General features: G+C 35.1%; 1 protein-coding gene across 2 annotated transcripts in view; it reads right to left on the bottom strand.

Annotated features, from left to right (window-relative positions):
- The window catches only part of LOC106876061 (tryptophan 2,3-dioxygenase), a 95,069-nt gene that overhangs the window by 13,136 nt on the left and 62,255 nt on the right, over window positions 1-19,678 (bottom strand). Inside the window, exons 7-10 of one of the 2 annotated variants that reach the window (XM_089355762.1) lie at window positions 17,684-17,710; window positions 6,301-6,376; window positions 3,504-3,617; window positions 620-730 (exon numbers count right to left, since the gene is read on the bottom strand). In XM_089355762.1, the coding sequence (XP_089211888.1) occupies window positions 620-730; window positions 3,504-3,617; window positions 6,301-6,376; window positions 17,684-17,710 (328 nt within the window). The remainder of the gene's footprint in view (window positions 1-619; window positions 731-3,503; window positions 3,618-6,300; window positions 6,377-17,683; window positions 17,711-19,678) is intronic. The other variant, XM_089355763.1, reaches the window with a different exon arrangement.

The following is a 19,678-nucleotide window of genomic DNA, read 5'->3' as shown; positions in this document are numbered from 1 at the left end:
AGACAGGGAGGAAGAGAGAGATATAGTAGTAACAGAAGGAAGAACGATAGGGGGGAAAAAGATATATATATATATATGTACGTTTCTGGGATATCATGGATATCCCTTCATCAGAGACGGTGTGAGAAAATATTTGAGTTCGAATTATTATGGAAAAGATAGGGAAAATAGAGGGAAATAAGAGAATGAAAGTTGAAATAAGATCTATAAAGATATTGTAGTTGCATATATATATATATATATATATATATATATATATATATATATAATGATGACGATGACGATGATGTTAAACTCACACGCAACATATCAGCAACAAAGATGAATAACGATATATTAAAAAACGGCCTAAATTCTTGGCATATTGAAACTGTATCCCTTGTCACAGAGAAGGTAAACTTATCGTCTGGTTGTAACTGGGACGAACTCTAAATAAGAAGGGGAGACAATTTCAAAAATTTAAGCATTCTCCAAATTTGACAGGTTATTAAGGAAAAGGGTAAACCAATTGTATAGAGACAGTTGGATGGCTTACGACAGTGTTTCTGCCTCAATAGAATCTATTTATTGAAGCAATGCATGCTCACTATTATTCTACAAACAATGTGACACCACTTACCAATGCTGGCTTCCGAAGTGATGCGTCCAACCATGTTTCTACAGCCTCTTCATATTTTTTCCAAAAATTAAAACCTTCCTTTTCTAAACCTGGGGTTCTTTCTAACCACCTCTGGAGTGAACAAAAAGCAAAAGTATGTAAAAGTAAAATACAATGGTAAGTTTATGGATTCTTCCATCTTCCATAATAATAATAATCCTTTCTATTATAGGAACAAGATCTAGAGTTTTGAGAGAGGGGAAATCGATTACATTGACCCCAGTACTTGACTAGTAGTTTATTTTATCGAACGTGAAAGGATGAAACACAAAGTCGACCTCGGTGGAATTTGAACTCAAATAATAAAGACGGACGAAATGCCACCAAGTACTTTCCTCGGCGTGCTAGCGGTTCTGTCAGATCATCGTCTTTCCATAATAATAATAATAATAATAATAATAATAATAGAAGCAATAAAGAAGAGTGTGACTGTTATCATATGAACGATATTTCTACATCTCGTGTCGAACACTTCTTTATTGTTTCTTTACTTTCTGGAGGAGCAACCTCAATCCAATGAATAATAATAATAATAATAATAATAATAATAATAATAATAATAATATTTTCTGTTATGAACACAAGGCCTGAAATTTTGTGCCAAAGGGCTAATCGATTATATCGCCCTCAGTGCTCAAATGGTACTTATTTTACCGAGCCCCAAAAGGATGAAAGGCAAAGTTGATCCCAGCAGAATTTGTGCTCAGAACACAAAGAGCTGGAAGAAACTGTAGTTTTGCCATTTGCGATATACCTCTAGATTAATTTATCTATAGCAGATGCTCCAGCTTTCAGAATCCCTTAAACCATATATATTTGCATACACTATCCACAATAAAAAAAAAAAAACTTCTAAAATATAACGAATACACGAAAAGACATTTGACAGCCAGAGTTATTTTTCTCTCTCTCTCGTTTTTTTTTGGGTTTTTTTTGTGCGAAACTTTGTCCACCTTCCCATCCTTTGCAAATCAACCGTAAATAAATTCCTCATTCTTTTGGAGCCTAACTTGTCTAAAATTGTGGAGAAATCATTTAGTTTCCTTCTGAGCTAGAACGGTATACTTCGTTTTCCTGTCAGTTGTCATCTCTAGAAATGATTATCAAATAGGTGGGATTAGTAGGGTTCTGCTCTTGAGGACTGAGCATCTACTTTAGGCCGTCTCTCTCTTCCTTGATCAACGGTTCAACCCTGAGTTGTATCTTTTGCTTCGTCGCAAACTAAGCGTACTAGCTTTATATAGGGTTACTGAATACTTTGTGCAGGAGAACCTTCTCCTTTTGTTTGTACTACTCATCGTTCGTAGTTTGTTTGACAGCTTGAGTCAGATTTGTGTCTTTTCCAATCATCGAGTCTTTTGAGAACTGTGAACATTTGCTTCTGATGGCCCAGAGGCCGACCGCTGTGCAGTAACAATATTTGATCGTATCCAATCGAAAATATCATCACTATACCAAAGCAGTTGGTTTGAATACTGACGCCTTAACAATAAAGAGTTGGATTAAACTTACATATACTAATATTGTTTAGCATTCTAATGTTTTCATTCTTTCTTTTGCAGATTATTTTATACCATAAAATTGTAATCGATTTTATACTCTTAAAACTCTGCATGCTGAATTAATTCAAGAAAGGCTCTTCAATAATGGGAGCAGAAAGAAATATTCGTTCAGTCTTTGAAAAAGAAGTTTTAATCAAAGCTTTACAATTTTGTATTGTTCAAAGTATAACCACATGCATAATGCATGGCTTGAAGTAATCATAAAGAAACTAGTATTCGAAGAGAATATTTCTAAACGCAACAGATTTGACGATTTAAGAACTGGTTTCATCTTAAAATGTTGAGTAAAGAAAAAAGACCCATCCAACAAAGAGTGCAGTGTAACTTTGCACCCAGAATCACATTTTGGTTGGATGCCTTAGGGCACTGAGGGAAGACCGGTACAAGTGGAGACATGACAAGGTTCTTGCAGAGATTGCCAAGTGGACTAATCTGCAGAAAATGAAGGCTAATAAACACCAGTCCCCGCCACCAAAGGGTATCAAATTCCCAAAGGAAGGTGACAGAGCTCCCAAGACGAAAGCAATGAAAAAGGACCCGTTTTCTATTTTGCATTCAGCCTCAGACTGGAGCATGTGGAGCTGGGGAGCAGACTTGTCTCCTCAGAGGAGACAGTAATAACATCACCCCGGCTAGTCATGTTCCTGTTCTCCAGGAATACAAAAACAGTCACCGTTGTTGAACTCACACTGCCCTAAGAGGACAGTCAAGGAGATCGAAATACCAAGGCTGGCATGCGTCCTCATTCCCCGTTGAAGTTGGCTGTCACGGCTTTCCATTTAGATTAATGCGCTATTTCATGCAGAAGATTGGTCTCCAACCCAGGCAACTGAAGAAAGCCATCAAAGAAATAGGCACGGCAGCTGAAACTAGCTCAATATGATGAGAGACCGCAAGTGGAACCCTTCCGTAAGCGAAGACTAGCCCACTCTTCGCTTCTCCACTCGGGAGAAGCGTACAGGCTAAGGGGCGAAACGCTTGTAACTCTGAATTACCTGCCCACCATACAGAAGGGTTTCCAGATTTGCAATATATTTACAAGAGCTTGCAAAACCTCTCAGCAGCTCATGTAGTTTCTGCGTGGGAAAATCATTTCTGATGTTTATTTCACCTTGCTAACACAGGCAACGTTTCTGTTAATGCTATAAAATATATTTCACTTCGATGACCTTCAGATATTAGATGCTGGCTTCCAGTGGAATTCTCTTTTATTTTTACTCATATCTTTACTACCGGTATTGCCACACTAAAGACGTTAATGCTGTGAACTACAATAACATTACCTCAACCAATTTGAAGAGGGAAGGACTATTCAAGGAATCTTGAAGCATTTTTACGGATTCTTCGTCATTAAATACATTTAGATAATGTTGCTGGTTATACTTAACACGGTTGCTCTGGAATAAAAAAAAATGAAAATGAGATAAAGAAATTATTAATATGAAAACTGAACATGACAAAGTTGTCAAAACAGTGGAATAAAATACAGAATAAGCAAGATATTCTAATAAGAATGCAACAATGGCCAAAATATGAATATATTAAGAGGGGGTGGGGGAAACCAATAATATAGGAAACTGATTTTCAACGTTTTTCTCATTGGTGCAGATATAGCTGCGTGGTTAAGACGCTCGCTTTGCAACCATGTGGTTTTGGGTTCAATCTCAATCTCGGCACCTTGGACCAACTAATGTTTCTCCCATCGTATATGTATGTATGTATATAATACATATATATATATACATGCGTGTGTATAAGTATGTCTACTTAATAGACATATCAAATTTAACTCTTTCTTCGTACATTGAAAAAAAAAGAAATTTATTTTGTCCTCATCAGGGACGTCTACAACATTTGACTAATCCCAGAGAAATAAACAGCCATTGTATTTATAGACTCAACAAATACAATAGCTGCAGAGAACTGGAGACATTATTCTTTTACTAGTTTCAGCTCGAGAGCTGCGGCCATACTGGGGCACAAGACAATGAGCTTAAAACATAAATATTTTATCTGGTTTAAATATTATATTAGTAAAAATCATGATCCTTCTAAACACCCACAAATCATCTCAGCGCTTCTTGAAACATGCCACCCCTTATGAGATCACGACACACCGACGGGGATACTACCGTTGAGATGATGAACCACTGGTCTATCTGATCTGCTGCGATATGGATGCGAGTACAGTAATAAAAATAAATTCCTAGAAGAATAAAAATAGCAATTACGCAGGATTTATCTTCAGAGAGAAGAAAATGAGTAAAGTATGAATGATTTTCAGAGATTTTACCAGTAACTTATACTGTATATGAATTAAGTAATGGGCGTATTCACTATATAATTTCTATGAAATAATTATAAAACGTACATCGAAACACAAACACACAGTGCAGGGTTGGGCAAATATAATGGAAATAACATTCTTAGAAAGGAAGTATCAAAATCAGTCATGTGATTTCTCGGAACCACTTCCAGTACTACCCCATAGTCACTTCATTGCGGAAAAATGTTAGAAGTAAATTGAGTTTAAATTATTGTTGAATTTATATCAGTGTAACAGAAACACTATCCATGCGATGTTATTTTAGTAATATAAATATGTTTATAAAAGTTTAATTCACTAACAAAAAACATGCTCGACTAGTCCGAACGGCAGCTGGTTGTAAAGTAATTCAACACTCGTTCAAAGACCTCGCAGCCGACACAACCAGCATGCTTGCGGACTGTTAGCAATCATAAACATTAAAACGAAGAGGAAAATATGAATGTTATAAATAACTGGTAATCTTATGTCTGCGAAAGACGACGTTGAAAACCATTACAATTCACGATGAATATCAATATTAAATAAATAGTTAAAGAATAATGTATATAAAAATATATTGAAAAACCTAATCTTCGATTATTCTTCGACAAATCCATTAAGTTTCAAATCCATCTTAAACTTTTATTTATCATTTATTATTAAAACTATCAGTATGTCTAAGAAGGAATTATTGAATTTGTTTATGCCACATGCGTTGCTAAGAATTAATTTTTGATCCCTGTACCAGAAAGTAGAGATGATATTATGATAGGGACGATTTAGCAGCATCTTAGGCCCCCGGGCAAATCAATGCACTCGGCCCTATTTATTTATTAACATTATGCATAGATTAGAACTGGGCCCCAAGATTTATAGATTAGAACAGCACGTACAGATTAGAACTGGGCCCCAAGATACTCCAAGAATATCTCTCAAATGTTGAATCTTGATCTAAAAGGGCTGCAAAAACCACAGACACTCCTCATCCCTCCATTCTTAGCAAGCAAAATGTGTGATACCACATATTTAAAGCTATTTATCCGTCTGTGTGCATTTCTAAGGTCGTGTTAGTGCACGAACAGTGTTTCAATAAAAATGGAACAATTTCTACAAATTTTGAAAGGCACGGAACAAAAATGTAAATAGTGAGAGCCTTCTTTAAAATAACATTCATCTGAAAGTAGCTGCAGTATCATAGCTAGAGGTGGAGCGAGTGTGACGATGTGCCCCGAGGAACAGTTTTATGGGGCCGGCACTTTTGAGTTTGTATAAGCTTGTATAGGCTTGGTGGAGGTTGGGGCGGGGAGCAGCGGACCCAAGGGCTACTCCGGTTAAAACACACTCTAGCTATGCCGCTGAATAGCAGTTATGTTAAATACTGCGAGTGAATTAACGAGTTTATTGCGACTCATTCTGGAATCAATGATTGATTCTTCATTTATTCTGAATTTACATTTTGCTAACATTATATTAATACAAATCTATAAAAAATGACTAAATTAACTCTTTGTCCTAAATGTCCATGCTTGTTTTCAGACTTTTAGTTCTCCCTTGTTTCATACGTTCTAAGTAATATGAAGCTTTGCTTTCATAAGTCCCAGGTTGAAAAAATTGAGAACGCGTATTCTATATGATATATAGATGCCAGGAAAATATACCCTGAGTATCACGTCAAACACAGAACAGGCAAAGGGGTAAAATTATAAAAATAAGTTCCCAGAATAAGATATTAAAAAAACTTTCATTTTTTATGTTTTAGTGATTATACTTACCTCTTTAACTCCAAATTTGTTTTCTAACAACCGAAATTGCAAACTCTGGAAGCCCGAAGCTGAAGAGAGGTAACCACTAGCAAATATGAAAATAATATCTTTTTAACGAATAGGAAAATACATACAAGAATTATGAATGTTCATAGAAATTGTATTCTTTTCCGTTGAATTAATCATTCTTATTGTAGATTCCTTTTGCATTCTGTGGACACTTAAGTATATTTTGGATATTACATTAAAAAATAAACGTATTTTCCAATTATATAAGTACGGAATATACCAGTGAATTTTCAACAGATGGTAAATGTTAACCTGTGCAGTAAATCACTTGCAGCAAACTATACTGGAAGATATTGATTGAATAAAAGAAAACGCGTTTTAATATATTGTTTGAAAAATAGTAAAATACACACACACAGAGTTGAAATTTATAGAAAAACAAAAGACAAAGACAGGTGTATGAACAAATATATATATATATATATTGTTATATTCGGGGACGGGTTATATGGTGCTATTTATTTGATCTTCACTTTAGCTTTATTATTACTATTAGTTATTGCTTATTTGTCAGGGTTCTTTCGTCACACATTCTCTGAACTCTTCAATGACTATCTCTTCTTCCCCATGTCTCCTCTTCTCTCTGGTATTGTCCTGTCTATTCCGTCTTATCTTTATGCGGTATGTATCTCTATCTGTGCGTGCGTGCGTGCGTTTGCGTCTGTGCGTATGTATGTGTCTTGTTTGCTTGTGTATGGGCTTGTATATCACATTGTTTGTATCCGTACCGCATTTTATTTCTCTTTCATTATTCTGTTTTCAGTCGTCAGGTGGCATGGTGTTCTGGGGTGTTGTTATTCCGTTCGCGTTTTCTGTTGAAGCTCGGCCTACTTTCTATTACGTCTGTGGCCCCCGTAATCAATGTGAGTGTTGTGTCTGTTCTATGTGTGGATAGGATTTTAACTTGTATGTCATCTTTAGAGACGCCATATTTTAGCTTAACATGTTGACATAGTACTGACGAGCTTTTCTCCTCCTTGAGTTCCTGCCAGTGTTTATTTATCCCCTCTCCTACGCTACGCGCTGTCTTTCCAATATATGTAGCTGTCCTGTTTCTGTAGTATATCTGCAGGCTTACCATACGCACTATGCAGTTCTTATCAGATACAGTGGGTTCTTTAAAATAAGTATGTTTTAAAGATCAGGAATTTCAAAGGAGTTCCTGTCCTTTCTACTATTTTAATCCGTAGATTCAGTTTACCTAAGGCTTTTGTAAAATAATACACTAGTTTGCCTCTAAGGGTAGCATCGACGAACATCGCACTCTGGTAGTTTCGGTCGTCATACCATGGGTTGGTCTTAACTATATTCCTTTAGTCCTTTCTATACTATCCCATGATTTACTCCTGTGTAGCCGGCAGATCCCATTTGCGTCATTCTCTATCATAGTCTTGAATTTTATCATAGCTCCTTTTTACACCTTGATCCTGTCTCTTTGACTGTACCCTGAGGACTGCATGCGGTGGATGAAGTGCTGTATGTGTCTCTCTAATTCTGTTGGATCACACATGCGGGACACGTTTGTCATTTCCCGTATCAAATCCGCTATCAGGATACTGAACTGGTATTATCTGCAATTGTTCGTTCCGGTGGCTCAGTTATTTAGAGGCCATGTGTTTGGTCTAGTGCGAATGGAGAATTTGAACGTTATTATTCCTAGCTTCCAGCAAGGTTTCAGTGTCAAAAACAAGAAAAAAGGCAGATAGTTTGTGGTTCGGATGCTTAAAAAACAGAAAAGAAAAAAAGGAGACAGATGCAAACTGATATAAAAACTCATATTTGCGCATACAAGACAGATATGTACATGCCAAACACATAGACACGGGCAGACGCAAACGCATGCGCAAATAGGGATGAGTACATAAGTACGACAAGATGGAATAGATAGGACAAGATCAGAGAGAAAAGACACATAGAAGAAGAGATAATGATTGAAGAGGTCACATAATGTGTGACGAAAGAGCTCAGACAAATAAACAATATTATTGTTATTATTATTATTATTATTATTATTATTAGTAGTAGTAGTAGTAGTAGTAGTAGTAGTAGTAGTAGTAGTAGTAGTAGTAACAATAATAATAATAAAGTGAAGATCACATAAATAGTGCGTGTGTTTATTGACAAAATGACTTCCCCAATTATAACAATATTTGCTTCAACACACGAGTTCATATCAAAAATCTTGCAAAACAAATACATATTGTTATATAGAAGATATAAATGCAGAGTTAAACTTATAGTGTAAATCTCTACTAAGTATACAGTAACTAAACGAGCTGCCAGTGCTTCAACAAAATACAGACATTGACAATATCAAAGCAGTTAACTGCTTTTGAATCGCATGTCAGGGGAACGAGGAGAGAGAGAGGGAGGGAGAAATAGTGAGCGGTACACTGCCAATATAGATGTAAAAAATTGGCATTTGATGGGACATCAAAAGCATTTCAAACAAGCAGTAATTGGTATGGTTATAATTTTTCGGACTATTTACTTTATTTTTAGGGCAATAATCATGCTTCTGTGGCCAAGTGAAAAAAAGTTTTGCTACCTTTGATTTATAAATAAAGATTTCAAGTTAGAATACAATCTGGCACTATGTATACAGAAATACTTGATGACGATAGGAAATTAAACCGATCAAAACGTTGTGTTGATGTAAATGAATAATTTTAACAATGATTTCATCTCTAAGAATGAGGTTAATAATCCGAAAAATTATAAACTTATTAGCAACAATATATCTCAGATATTTAGACATTGAAGCATACACAAGAACGACATTGATTTTCGGAGGAAAGGTGGTATGATTTATTGAATCAATCACAATATATTATTGGTGCTTATTTTATAAGCCTGAAAGGCTAAGTTGATAAAAACTGAAAACAATATAACATTAAAATAGAAAATGTAAAATGTCTAGTGTTAGTTTGTATTGTTATTTATCTCAAATTCTTCCCGTTTCTACTTCCCTGGTTTTGTCGTATCTCGTTTTTAACTAACATTACACATTATAATACATTACACGCAGTCCTCAGCTTACGAATGTCCGACATAAGAACATCCGTAGTTAATAACCAGCCTCTGTAAAGCCTATTATATTAAAAATTCGTGTTACATACAGTAGTTGATTTATAACAGAATGATGCATATCAACACATTTCAATTTTTAACTAAGACACCCACCTGGTATGCAACTGATTAATAAGAATGGGTGTGTTATAGCACTTCTTAAAGATAACACTTCTAAAACAGCTTAGATTACATATATATAATCTAAACTATTTAAGAAGTGTTATCTTAAGTTTCTGCTACTTAGACGCTCTCTCTCTCTCTCTCTCTCTCTCTCTCTCTTCCCCCTCTCCCTGAGTTATAAATATTCTGGTTACATTCATCGTGATCATTACTATATTAACTCTTACCGCTTGTTACAGTCGCTGAACTGCAATCATGCAGGGGCACCACCTCGAAGGATTTAGTCGAACAAATCACCCTCAGTACTTATCTTTTAAAAGTCTGATATTTATTCTATGAAACTCTTTGCCAAACCATTAAGTTACAGGGACGTAAATAAAGCAATAAGGGTGGGAAAATGCAAGCACACACACATATCTTCGAACCATGCAAGCCGGAAGCATGCAACTCTTTAATGCTGGACGTAAATATTCAAACTTAGTTTGGTGATGAAAAAAAAAAGGCGAAACGAAGAAAAACCCTTTCTGGAAAGAGAAGAGTTGCCTCAGTCCCATAGGTATAGCGGATTATTCAATAGACATAACTTAAGGGTCTCGTTCAGTTGTTCGCCTAGTGTCAAAAAGATATTAGTGTATACCCCAAATCCCAGCATAGAGGCAAGATGCTCATGTAGGGCTAACAGTGAGTACCCAGTGAATGGTTGATGAAAAGTAGAGGCTGTGGTTCACGAAGCAGAGGCAGTTTTGTTCAGCAACAATAACAAAAGCAGCAACGAAGGAACGCACACATAGAAATATGTTGGGATAACGGAGGGCTCCTTTAAGGCTAGGTTAAATAATTACAGGTCCTCTTTTATGATCCAACGTTACAACATTAACCAGCTGTATATGACAATTAAGAGAAAGGAATGCTATACAAAATCACCTGGGAACTGCTGGAACAAACTGGGATAAATCTGACCGGAAGCAGACAGAACAAGCTTTATTTAGTCAAGAGGAGAATAATTCTAAAAAATTCACACGATCTGGATGCCTTCATCAACTCAAGGAGTGAAATTGTTAGTCACTGTCCTGATGATAGAATATTCCTTTTGGAAACATAGTCTTCTCGGTTTTCAAACTAGGAAACAGAAAATATGTACGCAAGCACAGCTGACCTACCCCACTTCGGCCATGCTGGAATCGTACAACGGGACGCAACTCCCCACCCCCCTCCCAGAAAGGTTTTGTTTTTTTTTGTCACGTTCTGTTTTTATTTCACTATCAAGCTTATCAAGACCGTATATTTACCTCATGCATAAAAGAGGCTATGCGCTTCCGGCCAGTATGTCTAAAGAGTCAGTTTTGCCAAGCGTAATACTAGAGACGAAACCAGTGGTAACTTTCTGATCGGTTATATGGCACAACCAAAAATATTCCTCTCGACAATATAAAAGTATAACCGCTCAAATTCTGTTTTCTGATTTATAGACAACTGACCGATAATATATATATATATATATATATATATATATATATATATATATATATATATGCGTATGTTGGTGCAAACAGGCAAATAGAACCCAAAATATGAGTGTTCGTATATTTTTATTAATATTTAGCAGAAGCAACAGAGGGACTCAAGGTTCGAGAGTTTCATGCGTTGGCACTTATCAAACTAGTTACAGGCTGCAGGTATGCGCGTGTTTACATAGCTGTCGATAAATAAACATATTTCCTTATGGAATGTTCTAGAACGAATTATAATAATCCCTTCTACTATAGGCACAAGATCTGAAATTTGGGGAAATATAGTCACTCGTCAGGTCTAAAATAAAATAATAATAATAATATATATATATATATATACGTGTGTGTGCGCGCGCGTGCGTACACATGCTAGTGTCTTCACATGGTCAATAACAGTTACAGATTTTGGCTCAACAATGATGGCGAATACGTCCTATCATACTTGGACGTATTGAAAGTGATAATAATAAATGTTGTCAAAATATAGAACACAACGTTTTTCTTTAAATACAGATTAACTTTTGTTATGAACAATCCGGTTCAATGTTTGCTTTACGTAAACTAAAAATATATGTAAACATTATGTAAAAAAACAAATGCTTTGACAGCATGTTTAATTTAGTATTTCTTTTATCATTACATTTCGAGTGGAAATTTTGTTCAACGTACAGTTTAAAATTATTTTTTATTTCTTGTTCTACTAGGATCTACAATGAACTATTTGTGAGAAAAGGCAACAAAATACAATGAGGGAAAAAAAGAGAAGGCATATACAGTTTATATATATATATATATATATATATATATATATATATATATATATATATATATATATATATATATACCGTTATATATATATATATATATATATATATATATATATATATACCGTTATATATATATATATATATATATATATATATATATATACCGTTATATATATATATATATATATATATACCGTTATATATATATATATATATATATATACCGTTATATATATATATATATATATATATATATATATATACCGTTATATATATATATATATATATATATATATATATATACCGTTATATATATATATATATATATATATATATATATATATACCGTTATATATATATATATATATATATATATATATATACCGTTATATATATATATATATATATATATATATATATATATATATATATATATATATATAGTTATGTTTTCTAAACGGTCATTGCGAATGTTAACGTCATAGTAAACCGACAACTGCTTCAAGTAAAGGGAGTATTAATGTTACTGAACTTTAAATTCCATCTTGGGATGAATAAATCTTCTGCTTTCTTACTATTAGCCAGTATTTTTCTATGTTGTTAGTGATCACGAAAACATTCTATCAAAACTTATGATCTGTTAAGCAATATTCTCCTCGAACTATGATGGCGAAATTTATCATTGTACTGTCTCCAGTGTCAAGTAACCACTTATTAAATGCTAACTCATATTTTCCATTTGGCCAAAGTCGCGGTGACCTAATTTTTCTGTTACAATTTCATGGTAACACGGAGACTAGTTTGGCGAAATCCCCTTTTAACAGATAAATTTTACAATGAGTTCTTTAAAACGATTTGATTTAAGAGTGTGGCAATTAATTACAGAATGTTAGTTGACAAATTGAAGTAGTTCACCAATTTTTATACTTTTTAGATTCTCCACAGCATATTTCATGGGAGAAACAAATGCTTCCAGTACATCTGTAGGTTCTTTTAAATCTCTCTACATTACGCGACCAGCGGTTCTAAAAAAATCTGCTGCATTACTTGTCATGGAAACGGTTTTTTTTTTTAGATGTTGAACCAATGTATTGCATAGTTACGTTTTTCACCACCAAGTCTAGTCCTTGTTGCAGGGTGATGGCATGTGTGCCTCAATGACCCTGAGAACCATGCCTGCGGAGCACAAACTCCTGGAAGAGCTTTCCATGCTGGACAGATCAAAGGATAGACTAACGTGGATTACCTTTTTCCAGGGGTAAAAATGGGTTTACCTAGGAAAAAAGTAAAGTTACTGAAACATCAATGACGGTTCAAAAAATTGTAATTCTTTATCTCGATCTTGTTACTTATTTCAATCCGATACTAATTTTATCGTTCTCTATTTTTCAAACTCCTAAGTTAGAGGACATACAGGAACACAATGTAACCAACAACACATACAAACACAAACACATATGCACGCATTACATACATACATACATACATACATGAAAATATATACATAAAAACGCATCCATAAAACAAACATACAAATCTGCGCATACACCAACACCAAATACTGCACACACACACATATGCACAAATACCTAGATGATGTTGATAAAAGTTCCAATGAAGGAGCCTTGAATCTATGTTAGAGTCCGGCTCTTTCTCTATTGACAAGAAATACAGAAATGAAACTGATTGATAACATACATACATACATACATACATACGGCGGATTTCTACTGTTTCTGTCTCCCAAATTCCACTCATAAACTGTAACCATATTGGAAGATATAGTTACGAGTTAGAGCCATCAACCATGTGGTTTCGAAGCGAACTTCTTAATTACTCGGTTGTGTCCAGAACATGTCAGAAAGTGTTGGATCATGTCGCAGCTTGTACGAAATAATGTAACTGAAAATAAGTTTCTGGCTTTCTTGGTAGTAACCAGTTTATAATAGATATTGTCAACTGGTGAATTTCAGCTGCACCCGGTAAAGATATGTAACACCAATTAATCGATGTCATGGAATCTCACAATAGTGAATAGTAGCTCAACACATTATTTATTTATATTTGTATAAAATTACTCTGATTTGTGTATAGTAAAATATCGAATGACATAACATCGGTACCCGCATCAGGATCAGAACTATCAGCTATGTTACTAAAAAGACTACTTTAATAACAGTGATTAACTTAAAAAGGAAATCAGAACCACTTTCGTATCAGTCAACGATATGCATATATTCTTTCATTTAAACAGTAATATATATAAAGTCTATTTGCCAATCCTACACAGGACGAAGCTACTACTTTTTAGCCCCAGGAAAACATCTTTTCCAGCTAGCTACCGACACATGTTCTGTGTCCGTATACTATGAGCAAGGGAGTTTATTGTTCCCTTTCTAGCGTTAGCGATACATGTAGACCAAGGTTTCTGAGTTATTTCTCTTCTTCGGCACAGGACAATCGTCGGCTAGAGATGGTAGTCACTCGACCTTGCTCATAGTATAAACTTTTAAAGCGACACACAGTTGCTGATCTCGTAAAGAGAAAAACAACTAGTTTTAAATCTCTGAGCGAGAAATATGTAGTAACAGTACCGAACAGTAAAGTCTATTTACCAACACAATGTGGCAGTCCTAAAGAGGACGATATTACTACTTTTTAGCACCAGGAAAACACCCAGGCACAATTTAAAACCGAAAGGCACGATTACAATCATCACCAAAAGTGACTAAGGGTGCAAGTCAGCACCAGCATTGCTACAAATAAGAGTCAAAATAACTCTTAGCCACGAACAGAGCATTTTTCTGTTCAATAGATCACTTTCTATTCACAGACAAGGGAGATAGCACCCTTAGTTACTCTTAGTGACGATTGTATTTGTGTCTTTTGGTTTTTAATTACGTCTAGCCACTTTAATGATTTTATAATTTTCACTTTACTATTGTACTGAATCAGCCACTGATTATATTCTATAACATGACAAGTTGATTAAGCTTACCCATCGGCAATGGAATAGCGTCACCGAAATCGGCCGGCCGATCTGACGCCCTTGCTTTCTGTGAGGAGGTTATCTCCCTTGTCAGTGAATAGAAAGTGTGCTCAGATGAACAGAAAATGCTCTGTTCGCGGCTAAAAATTATTTTAACTCTTATTTCTAGCAATGCTGGTGCTGACTTGACCCTTAGTCACTTTTAGTGACGATTGTGTGTGTGAGTGTGTGTGTGCGCGCGCGAATGTATGTAACACACCTCTTATGCGATATGAACTACTGATATAAATAGCTTGTTTAGATAATTAGATAAAAATTGCAGATATATACAAATAATTTATAATAGCAATTCTGTGTGTTGATGATCTAATCAGTAGTAAAAGAAATTAAACGAATGCAGTATTTGAGGATGTTATGCCAAGCCCACTTCTCGGCCTACACTAACCATCACCTCCAGTTCTTCCTATCTAGAACATCGTTCCTCTGAAATATTAATCTTTCTTATGACTGTCTTGCAGGTGTGGAACTGCAACAGTTTAAACAGGACATTAATAGCATCAAGGTCACCGGTCTCGGAAAGATTGCAAAGATAACGGCCACTACCCATTCCTCTAAATACAGCAAGTAGAAAAAATATCTAGTCCGTCAACCTGAATATCCTTGAATACAGGTCAACTCAAATTGATCTGCGGTTAGATAACAGCAGCAGAATGTCAAGTAGGCTAGTCAATAAAGCCGTGTGTGTTTCTTTGCTATGGCTGTTTTTTAATCGTTTAATTAGATGAGGAAAGGCAGCATCTCTGACTAAATATTGGTATTTGGATGTCTTTAGCGGTGTTAAGGCTATGGGTTGAGTCTGTTAACCAAATTGGACATGGTGAGACTTGAACTCAGAACAAGAGCCGCAAAACCCCATGTCCACCGCCGTTATGATCTACCTATCCACCGGTCTTGAATTGGTACTTTATTTATCAAAGCTGGAAGGAGGAAAAACAAAGTTGATTTCGTCGGAATTTGGACTTGGCACGTAAGAAGCTGAAATATATACTGCAAGGTATTTCGTCCGATGCTTTGATAACTATGCCTATCCACAGCTTTTATTAACAAGTTATTGCATATCCATATTTTTTATCTTTCACACCATGTCAGTTTTCATTGTAAAAAAAAACATCACATATAGTGTTACATTATTAATGTGTCCACGTAAGTAAATTGTTAATTAAAATATATAACAAATGTGAGTCAACGATCTAAGCAACACTTCGTGATTACATTGCTTTTATTGACATAAACAAAAGTGAATGTAGAAGAAATATCAAAATTCACCCATTAATCAAGTTATTAACTTATATAGAATGATAAACCCACAGACTGTTAAACTCTGTTGACGGCTTCTACCAAAAGTGTTACATTTCTTGCAGCGAAAATAATTAATTGTACTTCGTGAATATTTTGTACTTAATTTTTGTCTCAAGCAAATCACCACTAATTTCTTCGGATTCAACTGACAAATTTGATAAACTGAAACCGGTTATCAGTTTTGGGAGTTAAATTGGTGTTTAAAATAATCTTAAACAGGGAACGGGAATAAGTTTCTCTTTGTATTCAATATTCTTATTACTTCATCAAAGTGTCTCGGTTGAAAACTATGCTTTTCACATTTGTATTCGGATGGAATTATTTATTTCTACGAAAAGTTTGCATTTGACAAGTCGACTTTACATTTGGCACTTTCCAGACTTTGAAGAGAAATCAGCAGCATCTATTATCTTCTGTTATATAAAATGTGACTCGACCTATGTGCATGCATTTACAACTAAAGCAAAAATCCAATGTTCTATAAACTAAAGAAGGAAGTGAGTGCAGAGGAAAGAAATTTTAAAATAATAAAAATTGGAAAGTTTTTTTATCGACAGCCATTTTCCATTTTTTTTTTCATTTACTAAATGATTAGTAAATGAACTATTACACGTGTGAGATGAGTGTAATAGTTGATCTTTGGAATATCGGAATAGCTATCACAACGGTATAGAGAAAAGTACCAAAAAGAAATTTACCAGTAAAGGCATGGAATTGCAGAGCCAAAATGTAAAACATCAAATGTTTTAGGCAAAATATTCTTTCCAAAAAGGAATCAATCACCCAATTCCATACTCTTTTGCACCCTCATGAAGCAGTGACAGCCTTTTCGAAAGTCCGCAAATCGTCTATTACACCTGTTTCATGTGTGTAATAGCTTGTCTTTTATAGTTTATCTTGTGGGGGGTGGCGTCAGTCATTAGACTGCCGCCATGATGGGGGACCGCCTTGAAATATTTTTAGTCGAATGAATCGACGCTAGGATTTATTTATATTTTAAAGCCTGGTAATTATTTTCTCAAACTCTATTGCCGAACCGCCATGTTACTGAGATGTAAACTCACCAACATCGGTTGTCAAGCGGTGGTGGGGGACATGCACGGATACATCCCTTCCTACATACACACATATGTATATATTATATGCACAACGGACTTCTTTCAGTTTCCGCCTACTAAATTCACTCACAAGGATTTGGTCGGTCCGAGGCTACAGCAGAAGACACTTGCCCAAGGTGCCACGCAATGGGACTAAACTCAGAACAATGTGGTTACGAAGTAAACTTCTGATCATACAGCCATGCCTACTCCTAGTTTATATACTAATCCTTTAGTAAATAAAAAAAAAAGTGACTCTCGATAATAGATAAATACCAAAAGATGTGCAGCACACAAAATATTACTAGTGAAAACTGTAGACATTCAACAAGTGATTACAACAGATTGTATCAGCCAGAGATCGAAGATGCATAACTATAAGCAAATTGCAAAATAAAGATGTCATACTTTTCTGAAATATCTGAAGCTTTGTGTCTTCCAGAACAAACAGTCATTATGCAGCATTGAAGAGAATTGATAAGAAGAAAGAAACAATCAAAACGAAGTCTTTAAAATGTGTAATGTCTTTGAACTTCAATAATGATACTTCTTTTAAAATAGTGCTAACAAATATTGTTCGAATACGACAGATATAATATGCTGAATAGTGTATACTCCCTAACATGATTACCGAACAACATACAAGAACAATTAACATCCATTAACTTTTCTTACTATTACGGTTGTAATTACAATTCATAAAAAAAGGATGTTTTAGGTTCAGGTTCATCGCATTATGTTGGCTTGCTCTAACTATAAATTTTTTATGCAGAAGGCACTCTCCCCAATTTTAAATTATCAAATCAGTGATTTTAAGATCTTGACTACGCTTGAAATCCTTTTGAGATCTAGTAGCTATGTGTCAGACTATATTTGGTTCCGAAAGATGTCCAGGGTCAACATGAAGTATATATTAATCCACATTTTTAAATGTAAATTTACCTGGCGAATTTGTAAAGTAAATTATATCAAGCAGAATTACCTCTGAAATAAAACTAAGAGAGCAAATTTTAATCACTAACATCTTAAGATAAAATTCTCAACATGTCACACGATAAAAATTAGGAAACCAAGTAGACAAGTATTTCAACAATATACCTATCGAAAACATCGAACAAAATGCGTTCTTGGCTAAATATGAAGTGTATTTTTCGTTGTAATTGCTCAAATTCAGGTCAACCACATCAGGGCAAATCTATGATCAAAGGATTGCAAATATGACAATCTAATCTTTTTAGAAGTATCTGGGACTGCATTATCCAATGTATCCCCAAGGGGTGGAAAGCAAAAATAACTTCAATGAGATTTGAATTCAGAACGTAAAGGAACGTAAATAAATACTGCACGTATTACGCGCGCGCATGTGTGTGTGTGTGTGGCTTTGTATTTGTGCTAACCGCCTCCACACACACACATACGCACACTGCTCGACAACCGGTGTTGGTTTGTTTACATCCTTGTAACTTTTTGTGATTAAGCAAAAGAGACCGATAGAATAAATACCAGATTTAAAAAGATACGTAGTAGGATCAATTTGTTCGGCATAACATTTCAAAGCAGTGCCCCAGCATGGCCACAATTCAATGACTAAAACAAGTAAAAGGTACAAATATTCTTTTGTACTCAAGGAACAAGGCCCGGAATTTTGGGGGATGGGGCCAGTCGATTAGATCAACCCCAGTCTGCAACAGATACTTATTTTATCGATCCCGAAAGAATGAAAGGCAAAGTCGACTTGGGCGGAATTTGAACCCGACGTGCTAACGCTTCTGCCAGCTCGCCGCCTTCATAAGATACAAATATTAGAGCAGTAAAATATTCAACAGCGCTTGAATTTTATACCACGACTTGATTACTATGTCAAAGATTAAATTGAATAACATTGTCATTGTTTATGTGTGTGTATATTATATATATATGTCGATATCTCAAATTCTGGTGTAAGGCTATCAATTTCGGGGAGTGGATAGGTCGATTACAGCAACTCTAGTACTTAAATGGGATTTATTTTGTCGACCCCGAAGAGACGAAAGGCAAAGCTAACATCGGTAGAATTTGAACTCACAATGTAAAGACGGACGAAATCCCGCTAAGCATTTTGCCTGAAGTGCTAACGATTCTGCCACCTCACCGCCTTATAGATATAGATGTTTGACATAATATAAGGTGTGGAAGTGTATTTGTGCAAATGTCAGGAAAATGGTTTAAAAATTGCTAGACAAAAAATAAAACATAAATTAAGCATCTATAGATTGGGGGTCACGACCCCTACAAAATTAGGGGAAGAATGGATGTAATTTATTTTATATTTAAAACAAGATTCTTGTCTTGATTGCAGATTGCTGTACTATCGCATAGACACATCACTGAGCTGCAGAATGGCCGTAGAGTGGGTTAGAGTCA

Source organism: Octopus bimaculoides, chromosome 7, assembly GCF_046866305.1.
Source record: "Octopus bimaculoides isolate indiv1 chromosome 7, ASM4686630v1, whole genome shotgun sequence".
NCBI classification, from domain to species: Eukaryota; Metazoa; Mollusca; class Cephalopoda; order Octopoda; family Octopodidae; genus Octopus; species Octopus bimaculoides.
Note: the sequence above shows the minus strand (reverse complement) of the source record. Positions and strands in the feature narration are given on the sequence as shown.